Raw genomic sequence first — 17,805 nt, forward strand, 5'->3', positions numbered from 1 at the left:
TGTTCTTTAAACAGATGTTTCGAATTTGTGTTGGAAGAAATCAATGGTATACACATGCACGTCGCGCTTGGAACTTTAAGATTTAAATCAAGTCTTATACACACACACACACACACACACATGCATGCGCGCGGGCATATTTAATTATTCTATATTATCCCGTTTATATTAAAATTGTCTAGTAATTTCCCTGAACGATATAATATCATGACAGTAGCATTATTATTTATTACATATTCATTTACAATAACTTAATAATTATTAGTTTTTAAATATTAATAAATTGCGCTATTTCTTTTACACAATTTCTTTAAATCTTATTTATTCATCTTTTATAAAATATTTGGATATTAAAACATAATATAAAACTTATAATGTTTACATAGAGACAATTATTTTTAATTTCTTTCATTTAAATTTTTGAGATTTTACTATTTCTTTACGGATTTTTGACAATTATAATTAATTTATATTAAAATTTAAAATTTTGCGTTAAATTTTGCTTTACGACGTTCAGTTCCCGTTTGAAGTTTCATCGAGAGATCAGCAAAGCGCATAATAAACCGCAGTGAGTCGTGGAGGTCGAGAGAGCTGCCTAAGGTGAGTCTAGGGCCGCAGTCATTTTTCCACAGCCTCGTGCAGAGCGGTCCAGCCGGAGAGACCAGTCCTCTCCTCTCTCTCTCCACTTTACCTCCTATCTCCCTCCAACTCCACTCGGCAGATATCCTGGACCCCGGCATGCCCGTGGTACCTTCCACCTAACTACCTGAGGACTAGGTAAGCTTTGCAGCTCTTACCTGCTGGAGTTACGGCGAAGACGCTTTAGGAGAAATAAGGCCCAGAAGGTGGGTCTCAGGCAACAATGACGCCCAGTTGAACGCGACTACTCGACAGTCTTCGCATGTTCAAAAGTTCTTAGGCTGTTTATCGAAAGTTTACACATGTAAAAAATTATGTCAAGTTATCACATTTATCCGGATTGATCGAGAGACGTTCGTGGATCTGATTATCGTAATATATCTGTCTCGAATATCCTGCAGTGTTGAAAATTTCATCTGCAACTTGTTTATCCGAAATTTCTCAAGCATTTTAATCTTTAGTGTAAAAATCCTTGGATCAAATAATCATTTTAGTGCAATGTGATGTAAAGTTGAGTGTGACATTAAAAAATTTACGGTGGAAGATGTGTGAGTGCGGCGACGAGTGCTCCGAGGACACGAAGACGCGGGAACTCCGAGATGTCCTGTCATGTTAAATCCGCAAAAACGTTAGATTAAAAATCTAAGCGGGAAGCTTAGTAAGGAAAATTCCGCACGAGATTAAGACTCGAACACCTGAAATGGCTACCCTCGGTCTCTCCAAAGTCTTCATATTGGACAAGTATTTTACCGAGCTACAGAAGTTCTGGGAGACCGAGAAAAAGCTACAAGGTACAAAGTTGCGAAGCTATGACAGCATCTTCCTATTGATTTTTACGACCTCGAACATTTTTCTTGATTACTAAAACTTTTATATAATCCTCCAATTTTAAGATTAATTTTGTTTCATTCTTTATAAATTTTATGTATCTTCATATTAGATTTTCAACATCGCATTTTTTGCGTGTTTGCATTCTAAAATCTATACAATATTTTCTCTTTTATATGTAATATGTGTTCTCTTTTATATTCATTATAATATACATAGCGTGCACGCGTGCTACATTATCTCTATTTTGAAATTTACGACATTTTTACACGTTAAAGTACATCAATTACCTGTCATTTTCTAAATTTTTAAAATCTATTTTTTAACTTTGGAATCTTTACTTTATTAATGCATATCTAATTTTTATAACTTTAACAATTTCTAAATTTATAAAGTCTTAAATCTTTGAATTTAATAATTTATAATTTTCAAGTTTAATTTATGTAACTTCCAGAAGTTCGTTTCTTGAAATATATAAAGCTTTAGAAAAAGCTATAGTTTATCATATGTATATAAACATTTAAGTTTACGAAAATAATATGTAAAAGTTTTGATTTAAAAATCTTTTCCCAAAGTACTTTTACTCATTAGTTTCCACAGTAATAGAAATTTTAATCTTTTTATTTTATGAATTGCACTAGGTAGTTAATGGATTATTTTATTTAGTAATGAAGATTTAAATATATAAACCGTTAGATTTTAACTACATAAACATGCTGCAAAGCACTTGGTACGGTCCTGCTATGCTGAAAATGAAGAGTTGCGATGGTCATTATAAAAGTTGCCTACGCTTTACAGTTAAAGTAATACAATTTCTTTATATCTTCGCGGCTGTTCTTCCTTGATTACCTTCCAGCATTCTTAACTGTACCCAGAGATTAAAGTCTCTCATAAAAAATTTATGCGATGCCCGGAATCTGAAATCTGTATCGTCTGCATTATGCTGCTATAAACGATTATATTTATGTATTTTCACTGCTACTATACGTCCTTTGAATTTGCGGCCAATTTCTTGTAATCAATAAAATGTTCAGATATCTATTGCTTTTAAATTAAAATTTAAGATGATAATGTGATTAAATTTTAAAATAGAAAAAATATATATAAAATTCTATTTTGTTTTAATTTTGAGCTAATAATTTAAAGTTTTTAAATAATTTTAAATACAATTTTTAATATTTGATTTTTAATTTAATTCTGAATAAATATAATGTTTAACTTAAATATTGATTTAAAAGCTTTTAACATTAATTTTATTTATCTACGTGCAAATAATTTATCAATCTAAAAATAAATAAATAATAAAATTATAAAGTTAAAAATCAATTATACATTTTTTTTAAGCATCTTATGTAATTTTAAATAATTTTAAAAATATATCTTATTATTATTGAAAAAAACCCAAATCTGAATATGTAGACTGTTTTATAAATTGTTTTGTAAACGGTGAACACACACGCACACGCATATTAATAATAACATCTATATTCCAAAAATATATGCTGAAGTTTTAAACTTTGAGAGTATTAAATATATTTTTAAAAATTTTTGAAAAAATGGAAGGAGCCACAAGATCAAGATAACTTTTTACTCGATTGTTTCCCAACTCGGAAGCGTCATTATTCTGCACTCTAAGACATCCTTACAGCTATTGTTTCATTATAGCGCGTCCTTCACAATTACGGGCTTCTTGAGTAATTAGATGGAAGGAGTGGGAAGATGAGATATTATTAAAATTCCTTCCACTTCTTTGTCATTATTAACTTCTTTAAGCAAGAAAAATTATATAAAACTGATAAATAATTTAATTATATACGCCGTACATAATATGATTGTAATTATTAATTATAATTATATTATAAAATTTAATTCTAATTAGAAAACATAGAAAATATTTAGAATACCCTTAAAATTCTTAATTCAAATTTAATTTAGAACTTTTATAGTTCTAAAATATTTACATTGCGCACATGTTAATTAATATTAAAAATTATTATTGTTAAAAATAATATTTCTACAATTCTTTAACCTTTTTTACGTTTAGCATTTTTATTTAAATAAATTTGTTTGAAATGTGTGAATTGTCAGGGAAGTTTCATTTTACAATTTTATTAAAAAATTTGAAAATTCTATTTTATAAATTATTACGTTTATAAAAAATTATGTAAACATTGATGTGGACAAACAAATATTTCTTGTTACGTTGATTGGCAATGACGAAGATCTTTTCTCGCTGGGATTTATACAGGGCAATGGCCTAAACTGGTGTATCCAGCTGCAACTGCTCCCATGTGCTGTAAGCACACGTGTGCGTGAAAAGTACGAAAGCAAATGACTAGTTCGTATAGATTATATTGTGTTGCACTGCATGTATAGTATTTATGTGTGTATATTTATTTAGGAATCAAAATGATATAAATATGCTTAGTGCTTAAAAGATTCAAACTCATAACTTTGTGCGTGTGTACACAAAATCGAAGAAGTAAATAATACTGATTAAATAATTAAACACATTCAATAGAACTCATGAGTAGAAAGATTAAATCGGATTATGGATACATGTTGCATATGTACAATTTATGTATATCCTAGATAGGACTTCTTGTTGTGATAATACTCAAGATCATTACGTTTATTGCCACTTCGTGAAGTTACATTTACAAAGTTCCGCGGTGAATTGGCATCGTGGGAAATTATCATTTTATCAAGACTCGACACATGGATCTGACAGTCACTTATTTATTTCATATACTCTGTAGCATCTTTTCATTTTCTGGAAACATTATTTTAAAAACTCTTTACATTTTTCGATCATCTTTACTTGTCTTTTGCAATGTTTGAAAATGTAATTTGTATTGACGAGTTTTTGGTGCATCAAACTGCAACTCAAGCCTTGCAAAAAATAATCTTTTTTGAGTGATTATTACTGTTTTATGAATTATCAAAAGTTATATTAATTCTTCTTAATTTTTAACTCCTACAATAATTTCAAAAAAATAAGAGAAATTTTTAAAATATTTTATTTTTTTAAATTTGTTTTATATAGAATATCTTTAATACGATGGAAAAATAGACCAGACGAAATAAAATGTTATTTTTGTGCTTAATTTAATTAAAGTTTTATCACAAAAATAACGACGAACTATTGCACAAATTTTCTAGAAAAAAAACCCATCAACCAAATTTGTAAATGGATCACGTGTTAAGATAAGCCTCCGCGTCTAATTACGAATTAAGTTTCGACATACGTGCGGGCGTCGCCATTAATTTCACCGCGATTCGGTAATCTGCGCGTACAAGAGAGGAATGCAGAGTACCTGCCGCGATTAATTCATCCCTTTCGTTATCTCTTTGGCTATGCCGAAGCATAACGGTGCACTTAATACTTACTTTGTTTCCTTTTTTCTTATTTTATCTTTATTCTTTTAAGATTTTCTAGCCCTATAGAGTCTCAGTTTTTTTAAACTATATTTGTATTTTGGGATAGTCTCAGCATATTCTTGTTGTTCAGATTTTATAAATGTTTATAGTCATAATATAAAGTTTCTGTATCCAATTTATTTATTAATTTCTTTTAATTTTATTTCTGTAGTTTTAATTTAATCTTGTACATACATTAAATTTATGTTAAACATAATGTGTGATAATTTTTCTCATGTTATAAACATTTAAATAAAAAACATATTTCTAGAAAGAAAAAGTTGTATTATATATAAAAGAGAATCTTAAAATACATATTATAAATAAATATAGAATCTTTCTCTTTTTCTGTCTCTCTCTCTCTTTCTCTTTCTCTTACACACGCGCACACACACACACACACACACACACACACACACAATTTAATATTGTTGAACATGTAGGAAAATTATACAATAACACTATAATAATTTATATAGATGATGGATATTATAATGTACGAATAATTATAATTAAAATTTACATCGTATACATTTTACATGCATAATTTGTATATAACAATAATAAAGATAACATAATCTTTTGTTAATAATTATCTAATTTTTGAAATGGAAATACACACAAATCAGATTCCATTTAAAGACTCAATGAATTTAAGAAAATAAATTCAAAGAGTTATGAAATCTCAGAGTTAGAAAGAAAGGCAAATTAATATTTGAGAGAAGGTCAGCAGTGACCTATACCGATAGGTCGATGAAACATTAGTCGAAAAAGTTAAGACGAACAGAGTGTAGGCGGTGCCGTGAAAAGGATAAGACTAAAAAGAACCTGTTTTCTTCTCGAAGGAGCATTCAGCTTCCGAAGGTACCTGCGCAGTTTAATCCCCGCGGAGTAGGACCTGTCCGGTTACAAGTTGCTTGGAAAGTCAGAAAAATAAGGTTTTTGTTACTCTTACACTGTGCCTGTTATTGTCTCTTATTATTTATTATTATTTATAATATAGGCGCGCAGAACGATTTCATTTTTTTTGAATTATTTTATAATATATTTTATTAAAGCAATAAAAACATGAATATTATAGCTTTTATTTCTACGTCTTCCATTACAATGTTTCATTTTTTTTCGCGAGTTTCCATTACTTTCCTATAGAAACAATTTATCGTGCGATTAACAGTATTTTTCAACTATTAATATAAATAGCATGAAATATTTTTGTTTGTTTATTGTAATCATGTCTGTTATAACATGTATAACCTTGTGGCTATAATGTCTTTCCATTGAATCAATACGTTGGCTGTTCCACATGATTCAACATCAATGAGCATTATTATAATCAACAAAGGCTTTGGATGCTAAAATGATCCCACATTGAATTGACTCTCTCGCAAGAACAGAGCAAAAATAAAGTGCCACACGCATTAAACAACTTACTTCATAGTTCCGGAAAACCGGTTATGTAACTAATCTCGTATCCGGAAGTTGGTATGAAACAACGAGACCAGGTTTTCCCGGTACAAACTGAGCATCGGATCGTGTGTCATCCGGCCAAGAGTCCTAACTTAGTCCGTAAAAAGAAAAAAAAAAGAGCATTCCGAAGAAACACTTTCGATCGTATTTAGAATCAATTGTAGAAAATGTTGAGATAGAAACGCAGTTTCAGGTCGATAATCAATTTTGGCTAATGACTGATCTAGCTATCTATATTGTATTGTCTATAAACACCATATGCAAAAAAATCAATTCACTTATTATAGTCCTGGACTAGATCGCAGCTTGTGTTTGCAAAATATAAATAATTGATTATTTTTTAATGAAGAAATCTTTAAATGATGGCCATATAGTTAATTAAATATTTTAATTGAGCGGAGTAAAGTAAAATTAAATAAAACTAAGAATTAATTATAATGTTCAATTAACTCAAGGAAAGTTTCATTTTATTATAAAAGGAAAGAAAATTTTATATATATTAAAACATAAGTCTTTTCTCTATTACGTTTACAAATAAAAATTAAAAATATAAGCTATTAGATTAATACTAATTGTCATTTTATGATAATGAAGGTTGATGTTTAATTAATATAATTTTTCAACTAAATTAATAAATAAAATAGATGGCGTAAATTACTATTATTGTTATTAAAGTCTAGTTTGTATACATAATACATTTATGCATATTATATTGTATTCACGTAACAATAAGTTTCTAGATTCATTAACTACATCGTTAGCTCGTAGAGATTGCTAAAACTAATTCATGACTTTATAAATAATTCCATTTCACTGTTTATGACTTTATGAATAATTCTACTTTACTGTTCATAGTTTTATATAACAAATTATTTTATTTCTCTATGATTTAATATAATATCAACGGAGTTTTTTAACAGATTTTACAATATTTATTTTTATATAAAAATAAACAAAAAGATCATTTAATTTATGTGTATAAACCAATTAATTTTTGCGTGCACTTGATTTGTATATACTTTTCAAGAAATATGTTTCGAAGAATAAAAGTCTTAAAATATTTTCGAAAATACCTACTATCAAGATAATACCTTGGAGAGCTCATATTCAGCAACCATAATACATTGGTCAGTCGCATGGTATGTACGTGACTACACAATCGAGTGCAACAGCGCTCAGCTTCCCTTAGGTGACGAAGAGAAATCTTGGAGTCCATCGAGAGCGCTGCCTCCTCCATTTCAACTTATCCGCTATTGTATCTTAGATTAACGGTACCCCAAGAGCTGTACACGACTTGAGAGAACGCGCACAAGCGCGACGGATAAAAACGATAATAAGAAATAAAGTTGAGAACGAGAACCTTGAAACGAGATCAGAAAAAAATATAATACAAGTAGAAAATATATCCTATTTCCATATCTTTAATTAAAAAATTCTTAGAAAATTCTTTTTTTAACGATTGTAACTCATGAAAAAATGCTTCTAAAAGATATTAAATAATATTATTCATTAAAATATGAACCAAAAGAAGAGAAGAAATATTTTATTAAATTTCAATACATTTATAACTTAATATAAATTATTAAAGAAAAATATCAATCACATTTTCAAAATTATAAAAAATCCTACATGTCTAAAATAAAAAGCATTTTGTCATAATACTTTAATTTTTGCAATTTTATTTATATTCTAGTTAGGGGAGAGGGAGAGACAGTAATGTCTTAAAGTACTATCACATTCTACACACTTCACAACTACATTGATATTATCGTATCTTAAAGAAGTGACCTGTTTGGTTCTTGAAGATGCTTCCTCATCGAACGAAGCGGTGCACCTACAGCAGCGTTTGCGGAGCCTCAGCACGGAACTGGTGACCCTGAGGAACCGGCTGCACGTAAGCCAACCGGCGAACACATCAGGGCCGACGGGCGGTAGCTCCGGACCCCTATCGAAGAGTCCCGAAAAAGGTGGCGGACCCGCTTCGCCTGCACCCGCAGTACCCCCGAGAACTACCCTACCACCCAGTGGCACAGTACCTCATGGAATCGGTCATCCTGCGGGTCACACATTGACAGCTTCCGTGATTGTTCATCCGCATGTCAATCATGCTGGTGCAAACACACTTAACCATAACTCAACCACGACAAATAATTTAATATCTGGTTAGTGCATGAACATTTATTCCATTACCGTAACCTTGTATTACGATTTTACGGATAATTGGTTATAAATCCTTATTATATGAAAATTTGAATTATTTAATCTTTATTATATAAAAATGTTAATTATTTAACATTTATAGAATCTCAAAAAAATTCTATTGCAATTTTCAGAATAACAAATAGACTCTATCTATTAACTAATTGTATGTAACTATAACATCCCAAAATATGCTATCTTCTTTCTGCTACATTAAAAAAATTATATACCATCCTTTCAAATACCAAATAAATAAACATGTCTATAAATCACTAAAAATGACAGTTTACTATAATTAATAGTAATTAATAGTATTAATAGTATTATTATAATAATTAAAAGAAAATTATTTTCTAAATTTTTCGTTGTGTTTAGAACTAGATCCTTCAAAACGACACAATGGAGTACCTGACGATGGGATAGTATCTTGCGTGACGGCGTTGGGATGCCTTCGATCGCCGCCGATCTCCAGCATCATTGCCGACGTAAAAAATGTTAAAAGTAATCAAAACCAGCATCGATGCCTCCCAAAAACCACCGCGTCTTCACCCGGCCCTGCGACTTCCACGGCCTTCGACGACCTCATTCATCTACCTGGACCTCTTACAGAAGATGCAGTACTTAAATGTCTTCAAGCTCGCTTCTGCGCCAAGCAATATCATGTAAGATCAATGCTTTTGTTAAAAATAGATAAGTAAAAGTAGATAACTTGAAAATTGCTTTCAAAAACTTAGACATCTAAGTTCTTCATAAAAGATATAAATCAAGAGATAAGATAATCAAATCAAAAGTGCATAAATTTAATAATCGTTGATGGATTGATTAAGAACAAATTGTACTTTGCTATATGTCAGTTGTATTAGCTATTATTAGATGAAATAAGCTTGCTTAGAAAAATATTAAATTGATTAAACTTAGACAAAAATATACAAAAGACTATTCCAAATTTCTATACACATTAAATATTCAGAGTTGAGTTTATATAATTTATATAATTTTGAGTTATATTTTGATAATATAAAAATTACATTTAATTCATTTAAGTAAACATTTAATGTTTAACTATATAACGAAAATGTAAATACGATACATGGCTATGAGTCATAAAAATTTTTTTTCTTGCACAATTTTAAAATCTAAATGCTTAAATTTCAAAAACCAATCATTCATGAATCACATATATACACACACGTGTGCATACACATTCGAATGACGTGATTGTACCAGAGCGGAATGCAAAGAGGCGGTCTCGAATCATATTCGTAAGTACTCGGAGCGTTATGTTGGTGTTGGTGCCCGCAATAACGTAACACACACAGTACGGCCAATACACCGCCATTAAGAATTCACCCTGTCTCTCGACTGGTTCGTGCATGCCACCCTGCCACAAGAAACCCACGCACAGGTGGCACGCACGCTCGCATTCCGATGTGATCGGCCAGACTGGCTTTAATTTTCATATTTTCTCTATGTTATATAATTGATCGGATTTCTCATCAACCATATATAATTTTCTTTAACGATAATTATTGCTTCAACTACTTTGCAAATATTTTTAATTTTTACTAATTAGATTTTAACATAAAAAAATATTTATATTAATATTTAAAAAAGTTATATATGTATTAAAAGTATAAATACCACCAATTTAGCAAAATTCATTAATCAATGAACATAAACTTTATCTGCAATTTATTTATTTATTTATTTATTTAAATTTAGTCGAAACTTACACACTAAGTGTTCGATTTCTCTAGTTATAAATAAAATTTCGCATGTACCACAATATCTCATATGTCGTTCATCATGATGGACGATTCTTTGTACAGCAGCCTATCGACTTTTTATACGAAACGTTCGGTTTCTTTGAGACTGTTCCTCGTTTAGGCAGTTTATTGAGAAACTCTTGATTTCTCCCTGATCTAGATTCCCCAGGCAAGCGAAGATCTTTTTTCTCATCGATTGCGGTTGATTGGATACCTTCAATTCAATTGCAAAAAGCAAATTGATTGCATACTTATATAAATTTACTAAGCAATTTATCAGATTTGAACTTTTATATTTAAATAGAATTTTACAAATTTTTGATCGATATCTTTAATCAATTAAATACACAATTTCTTTTAGTTATAAATATAAATTAAAGATTGTAAATTGGTCACCATTAGAGTTATTCATTAAATATTAATCAAGTATAACTTTCTTATTCTTTTAAAAAAAAGAATAAAAAAATTTAATATATATTATGTGGATCTGAACATACATATATTTGAAACTTTTGATGAGTTACTATCTCTGATTTATGGCTCTTTTCTGCAAAGATTTTTAAAAAATTTTAAACTTATATTATAAAAAGATTATAAGTCTTGAAATAGATTATTATTGATAAGAGAAATAAGTTGTTGTTTAAAGAGATAGGACTATACAGAAGCTAAAAACTCAAACATCTTACTTCTTCAAAGTTCCAATATAATAGAAGTAATAATATCTTATAAGAAAATTTGATCCATTAAACAAAAAATGGAAATATTATTCCAGACAAACGTGGGTCCCATATTGGTTTGCGTAAATCCTTATACAGACGTTGGAAATCCATTAACTTTAACGAGTACCAGGTCGGTACCATTAGCACCTCAGCTGAACAAGGTCGTCCAGGAAGCCGTAAGACAGCAATCGGAGACCGGGTATCCGCAGGCGATTATTCTTTCTGGTAAGACTCTTAACAAACTCTATCTTCTTTCGTTTTTCAAGAGTGAAGATTTCTAGAACTTCTTCCGCAGGGACAAGCGGTTCCGGAAAAACGTACGCTTCGATGCTATTACTTAGGCAACTCTTCGACGTCGCCGGCGGCGGACCTGAAACGGACGCTTTCAAACACCTAGCGGCAGCCTTTACGGTCCTCAGATCCTTGGGCTCAGCGAAAACCGCCACAAACTCAGAGAGTTCAAGGATAGTAAGTAGTTTGCTTCGAAATGTATGAGATAGAAGACGACAAAAGGCAAGAGAAAGAGGGAAGCGAAATAAAATTACAAATAGAGGGAGAGTTTATAATAAAGCAATGCTAAACTATTAAAATTAGAGGTATTGTAAATAATAAATAAAGTATGTAATGGTAATAGTAAAAACGACATTGTTTATTGACAATTAGTAATACGAATATTAAAACAATTTTATTATATCTTTAGGGTCATTTCATTGAAGTTCAGGTGACGGATGGTGCTTTGTACAGAACAAAAATTCATTGTTATTTCCTAGACCAGACAAGAGTAATCAGACCATTACCAGATGAGAAAAACTACCATATATTTTATCAGATGTTAGCTGGATTGTCTCACGATGAGCGAGGTAATGCAATTATTATAATAACGTTATTATATATAATTTAAAATTTTGTATAAAAATCGATTAATAATAATTCATTGTTAAGAAATAAATTACATTCATAATAATAATTGTTGCAGCTAAATTAAGTTTGGAGGGATATAATCTCAAAAATCTGAGATACCTTCTACATGGCGATACGCGACAAGATGAAACTGAAGATGCCATTCGGTTTCAAGCGTGGAAAGCTTGTTTAGGTAACATGGAAAAAACAATGTAAAATTTAACTCTAATAAAATTCGATAAATCAGCAATTTCTCTTGTGATATAAGTAACTCAGCTTCTACAGAAGAGATTTAATTTTCCAATTTTTTTCATTTCTAATATTGATTAAAGTTTTTGCAAGAAAAACACATCAAATTTTCCATAATCCTTTATCTTTCATATTTCCCCAGGCGTTTTAGGCATTCCATTTTTGGATGTCGTAAGAGTGCTAGCAGCGGTGCTCATCCTGGGGAACGTCGGCTTCACAGATCGTCCTGGTATGGAAGTGGGCGTAATTGGTGAGAACGAATTATCTTCCGTAGCTACACTCCTGGGAGTTCCTCCGCCAGCCTTGTTACGAGGGCTCACCTCGAGGACTCACAATGCGCGCGGCCAGCTCGTTAAATCCGTCTGCGACGCCAACATGGTACGGCTATCAGACTTTCTTTATGAGATGAAACAGTGATGAGTAATGTTTCATCTTGTTGTAAATTAATATTTGCGAATTGAGAAATTCTTAGAATTCCTAACATGCCACAAATTTTGACTCTTAAAACATTAAATAATTGAATTCTTCAGTTATAAAGAACCTTAATATTTTCATGAGTAGATAATTCTTTCGCACAAATTATTGATCTCACATATATTATACTTTTCAAATATTAAGTTCAGTGGTGATACTCAAATTCTACAATTCTAATTTTGACATTTTACTTATTTGGGTTATTAGATATGTCAAAATTCTACATATTAATTTTTCTGCAAATACTTTATATCATAATTCTCGAAACATAAAATAAAAATTGATTTATTGGTTATTTTGTTTTGTTTTTAATTTTACTTTAGGATATTTGATATCTAATTTAATTCTTTAATTGCAAAAGATTTACTGTAAAAGGTTAAAACATTTTTTATCGGTTAATTTTTATTTAACAAAATAATAAGTAGCAAAAACATTTAAAAAATTACATATTTTCTCTTTATTACAAGTTTGTTTTCAATTGAATAGATAATAAAAGAACCAAATGTATGAAAAAATTAATTACTCAATCTTATAACCAAACATTATTTTATAATATTAAAAAATGTTTGTTTGTGCAGTCTAACATGACCAGGGATTCGCTGGCAAAAGCACTTTATTGCCGTACTGTAGCTACAATAGTAAGACGAGCTAACAGTTTGAAGAGACTTGGTTCGACTCTCGGCACCCTTTCGTCGGATTCCAACGAGTCTGTTCATAATCAAGCGGATGTTACTAGCCAACACGCCTCTACCATTGGCAGCTCAGCAGGTTTTTATTATAACAGTTTTATTACAACAAATTTAATATCGTTTTAATTACAATTTAATAGTTGACAAATAATATTATGGAATTACATAATTATACACTCTTGTTATGCTATTACTAAGTAAAACAGAATAATAATAATTATTATTATTATAATTAAGAATTAAGTAATTAATTTGAAACAGTTAATATTTGCTGTGAGAAAAGCTTAAATTTATTTAGATATGATACACAATAATTATTATTTCAGAACTATGACATAAACTTCCTACTTTTTAATGTGTGTGTGTGTGTGTGTGTGCGTGTGTGTGTGTGTGTAATACAAAAAGTAAAATAAGAGATTTTTCAGGGGGGACAGGATCCAGAAGCATGACTGCCCTGAATAACGCCGTGCGACACGCCACAGACGGTTTCATCGGCATCCTGGACATGTTCGGGTTTGAGGATCCTAAGCCGAGCCAGCTAGAGCACCTCTGCATCAATCTTTGCGCGGAGACGATGCAGCACTTCTACAACACTCACATATTCAAGAGCTCCATCGAGAGTTGCCGCGACGAAGGCATTCGATGCGACGTCGAAGTTGACTATGTCGACAACGTGCCATGCATTGATCTCATTTCTTCCTTGGTAAGCTCTTTGTATCGGATTCAGCTAACAATCCAAGAATCGTTGCTTATTTAAATATATTACGTATTCAAATAAACTTGTTAATTAATATAAATAGTTGTTTCTTGAAATTTTTCAATACTGCGTTTACATTGAAAATAATTAGTGTTGATAAATCAGGAAACGCCAAGTTTTCTAAATTTTATATATTTTAAATATAAAAAAGTATCTTGATACTGAAATAAAAAATTCCTCTGCAGTTTGGCTGTTAAATTTCTCTAATTAATTAAAGGTGTGATTATTTCATGTGTTAATTAAATATATATGTTTATTAATTTACAGCGTACTGGATTGCTAAGTATGTTAGACGTAGAAGGCTCTATACACGGAACTGCAGAAAGTTACGTTGCCAAAGTGAAGGTGCAGCACAAGCAAAATCCTCGGTTATTCGAACCAAGGACCGTTGACTGCAGATCCTTCGGTATTCAGCACTTCGCAGGAAGAGTCACTTACGACACTTCAGACTTCTTAGGTACATATAATTTCGCTCTTATTGCATTTCATAATGACTTAGGAATATTATAGGATCTATGTGAATAATTAATTAATAATTAAAGTGATAATAAAACAAAGTGTAACAATTTACGTGATATATTACCGTTAAATATAATGATTGTAATAATCATTGATATATATAAATTTAAGCGGGTACCATTGTATGCAATCATCAAAAATTTAATCGTTTCATTATTTAAAGATACAAATAAGGATGTTGTCCCCGATGACTTGGTGGCGGTCTTTTACAAACATACTTGCAGTTTCGGTTTTGCTACCCACTTATTCGGTAGCGAGTTGAAAGCGTTATACGCGAGCGATACTGTACCAAGAGGCGTGAGTTTCCGGATATCGCCAACTTCTCACACCGACCTGTAAGTATTATAATCAATGTGACACTAAAATATAAAAATTGTATTTAGTATATTAAATTTCGATAAATATTATTAATGCTGTGATAATTTATTAAAGAAAATCATTTTTTCCATGTTTAACTTCAAATAATTCTTTTTTTCCTTTTTTCTATAAAAATTTGAATTGTATACTTTCCAAAACATCTTTATTAGTGATAAACTTGAAACGGGCGCAAATAATTTTTTATTGTAGTATAAATTATTTTAATAACACCTTTTATTAATAATTGATCGTGATAAGCTGATTGTGAAATTTAAAAGAAGTACGCAAAAAGAAAGTAAAAGTTGTTCTTCACAGTTTAAACGGAGACGAGCCAATATCGACGTTGACACAGGACTTTCATACGAGGTTAGATAATCTCTTGAGGACCCTTGTCCATGCTAGACCGCACTTCGTCAGATGCATCCGTAGCAATAGCACCGAGACGCCGCTGCACCTCGACAGGGGAGTTACGATGCGCCAGATACGTTCATTGCAGGTTCTGGAAACAGTGAACCTCATGGCGGGAGGTAAGACAGCAAAATTTTTAATTTAATTAATTAAAAAGTTTCAATTTATTAAGAAAATCTTTATATACATATATTCACATAATAATAACAAAGTTTAATTACAATAAATAAATCAAAGTTAAAGAGAAACACAGTATGCAATAATTATAAATATGTAAAACGACACCATTCAATTAAAATTAATTACAATAAGATTTTGAAGCTAATATTTATCACTCATACAGGATATCCGCACAGGATGCGATTTAAAGCCTTCAATGCGAGATATAGGTTGATCGCACCCTTCAAACAACTGCGTCGCGCCGAAGAGCAGGCTGTCGAGGACACGAAATTGATTTTACAAAATGCGCAGCAGCTAAAGAGTAAGTTTGGTGCTAGCACTAGCTGGGCCGTCGGCAAACGGCATATTTTTCTCAGCGAAGGTATCAGGCAGCAGCTCGAAAATCTACGGGCGGAAACACGAAGAAAAGCAGCTACAGCAATACAGGCAGGCATACTTTATCTTTTTCTAAAACATTTTCCTTTTTTTTAATACAAACCATCTTTTCTCTTTTATACTCTTTTATATTTATTCAATGAAAAAAGTTTTTCTTAACTTTATTATAGATAATATATGAAACTGAAGTGTAACATTTGATATAATTGTTTCCGGAAGAAGAAAAATGAAATTTGTTTTAATTTTATTTCCAGACTGTGTGGAGAGGATGGCGCGTACGAAAAAGATGGCCTTTGAGAAGGACAACCCTAGGAGTAACATCTGGCATTGGTCAGAAGAAACCTCAACAACCACCTACCGGAACCAATACCGGAACCGTTCAGAGGAATGTCACTGCTGGTACAGGAACTGGAACTGGCACTCGTCCAAGACCGCAACCAATCGCTGGCACACCCCCTCCCGATCCTTCGGAGAAATGTGCCGATCAGAAGATGATCCAACAAACTTGTACACTTTTTGGATTAGATTTAGTAAGCATCTAAATAATACCAATCTTTTCACAAGAGAAAAATATAAAGTTTAATAAAATATAAAAATAGAGATAGATAATAATAAAAAGAAATTAATATGTAATTCAGGAAAAGGGATATAATTTATATATTTTTTCCTTTTTCTCTGATTTCATTTTATACTTTTTGAATCTAGATTCATTGTATAAGATAACGAAGAGTTATAACGTTTAATACTTTAGTATTTTAACTAGAATCGCAAATTTTGCGCAAATTTATCGCAAAATGTTGCGAGAGAAAACTTTCTAACTTAATATAATCCTTCTTTTATCATACAGGAGCGACCGCCACCTGTCCCTCCTAGTAGATCCTATACCGTGACCGGAAACACAAAACTTGGTTACCCGCAAACCAGAATTATGAAAATGCCTTTTCCAGGTAGGAAATGTTATTTAAAATCGGTTTTTTTGGTAGGTAAAGTATTAATAATATAAAACAAAAGTATACACAATTAGCTATTAGTTTACAATTATAAAGGATATATATATTTATTTATCAAAAATTTATTTTTTATTAAATTTATTAATATTAAATCAATTTTGAGATATTTAATAGACTCCTAGATCATTGATTTAAAATTTTTATTTTAAATCTGAAATAATAATTACGTAACAAAATTTTATAATGAATATTATTTAAGTATAATTTAATACATAATTTTCAGAAGAGGGCGAAGGTGAAGTAGTCCTGTTGAAAGGAGAAACAGTTTTAGTCGTAGGTGCGTCGCCCAGACGAGGCCATCTTATTGTAGAGCACAATAATTCTACATTACATGTGCCGTATCAATTCATGGAATTGAAACCTTGTAATATTAATGTTTGATGACGTTCATGATATTATTTATTTGACTCCACTTTTAAAGACTTGAGAAAACATTATTTATAATACTCTTTTCTTCAACAAATTTATATTTAATTAAATTTCTCCATAGAGAAGCATTTGTATAAAAATAGTCGCAAACGTAAGAAGAAATTTTACTATCTTATATTTCTGATATAAATAAAATTCTTATATCATTCTAAATTTATTAATTCTCTATGAACTTATCTAATTTCGGAACAAAATCTGCATAAAATAAACATATACATGCATATATATGTATATATATATATGCATGAATATGTTGATATATATATATATATATATCGATCTCCTAAATTAAATAAGCTTGAAAGATTAACAATAAATAATATTTAGCCCTTTCAAAAATCGATTATATTTGATTATAAATTTTATTTTATTTTATTACTTATTATTTTTCGTATGGATTTATCATTTTCTCCTAAAAGG

The 17,805-nt window shown here is 30.6% G+C and overlaps 1 protein-coding gene across 1 annotated transcript; it reads left to right on the top strand.

Annotated features, from left to right (window-relative positions):
• The first annotated feature begins 829 nt into the window (after window positions 1–829).
• LOC105457402 (unconventional myosin-IXa) lies at window positions 830–17,394 on the top strand. The gene is made up of 17 exons (XM_011702043.1): window positions 830–1,430; window positions 8,160–8,516; window positions 8,929–9,215; window positions 11,092–11,263; window positions 11,334–11,506; window positions 11,739–11,898; window positions 12,015–12,131; window positions 12,330–12,565; window positions 13,240–13,429; window positions 13,776–14,053; window positions 14,375–14,564; window positions 14,790–14,961; window positions 15,299–15,510; window positions 15,735–15,997; window positions 16,201–16,476; window positions 16,794–16,893; window positions 17,180–17,394. Exons 1-17 carry the CDS (start codon window positions 1,340–1,342, stop codon window positions 17,335–17,337), a joined length of 3,432 nt encoding a protein of 1,143 aa, XP_011700345.1. The 5' UTR covers window positions 830–1,339; the 3' UTR covers window positions 17,338–17,394.
• Window positions 17,395–17,805: the final 411 nt, after the last annotated feature.

Source organism: Wasmannia auropunctata, unplaced genomic scaffold, assembly GCF_000956235.1.
Source record: "Wasmannia auropunctata unplaced genomic scaffold, wasmannia.A_1.0 LD335244.1, whole genome shotgun sequence".
In the NCBI taxonomy this organism is placed as follows: Eukaryota; Metazoa; Arthropoda; class Insecta; order Hymenoptera; family Formicidae; genus Wasmannia; species Wasmannia auropunctata.

Excerpts from the sequence above, each read along its gene's own strand:
- LOC105457402 (XM_011702043.1), top strand. The coding sequence starts at position 1,340 with ATGGCTACCCTCGGTCTCTCCAAAGTCTTCATATTGGACAAGTATTTT. Across the intron at positions 1,431-8,159 it reads GACCGAGAAAAAGCTACAAG|ATGCTTCCTCATCGAACGAA; the intron begins GTACAAAGTTGC and ends TGGTTCTTGAAG. Across the intron at positions 8,517-8,928 it reads GACAAATAATTTAATATCTG|AACTAGATCCTTCAAAACGA; the intron begins GTTAGTGCATGA and ends CGTTGTGTTTAG.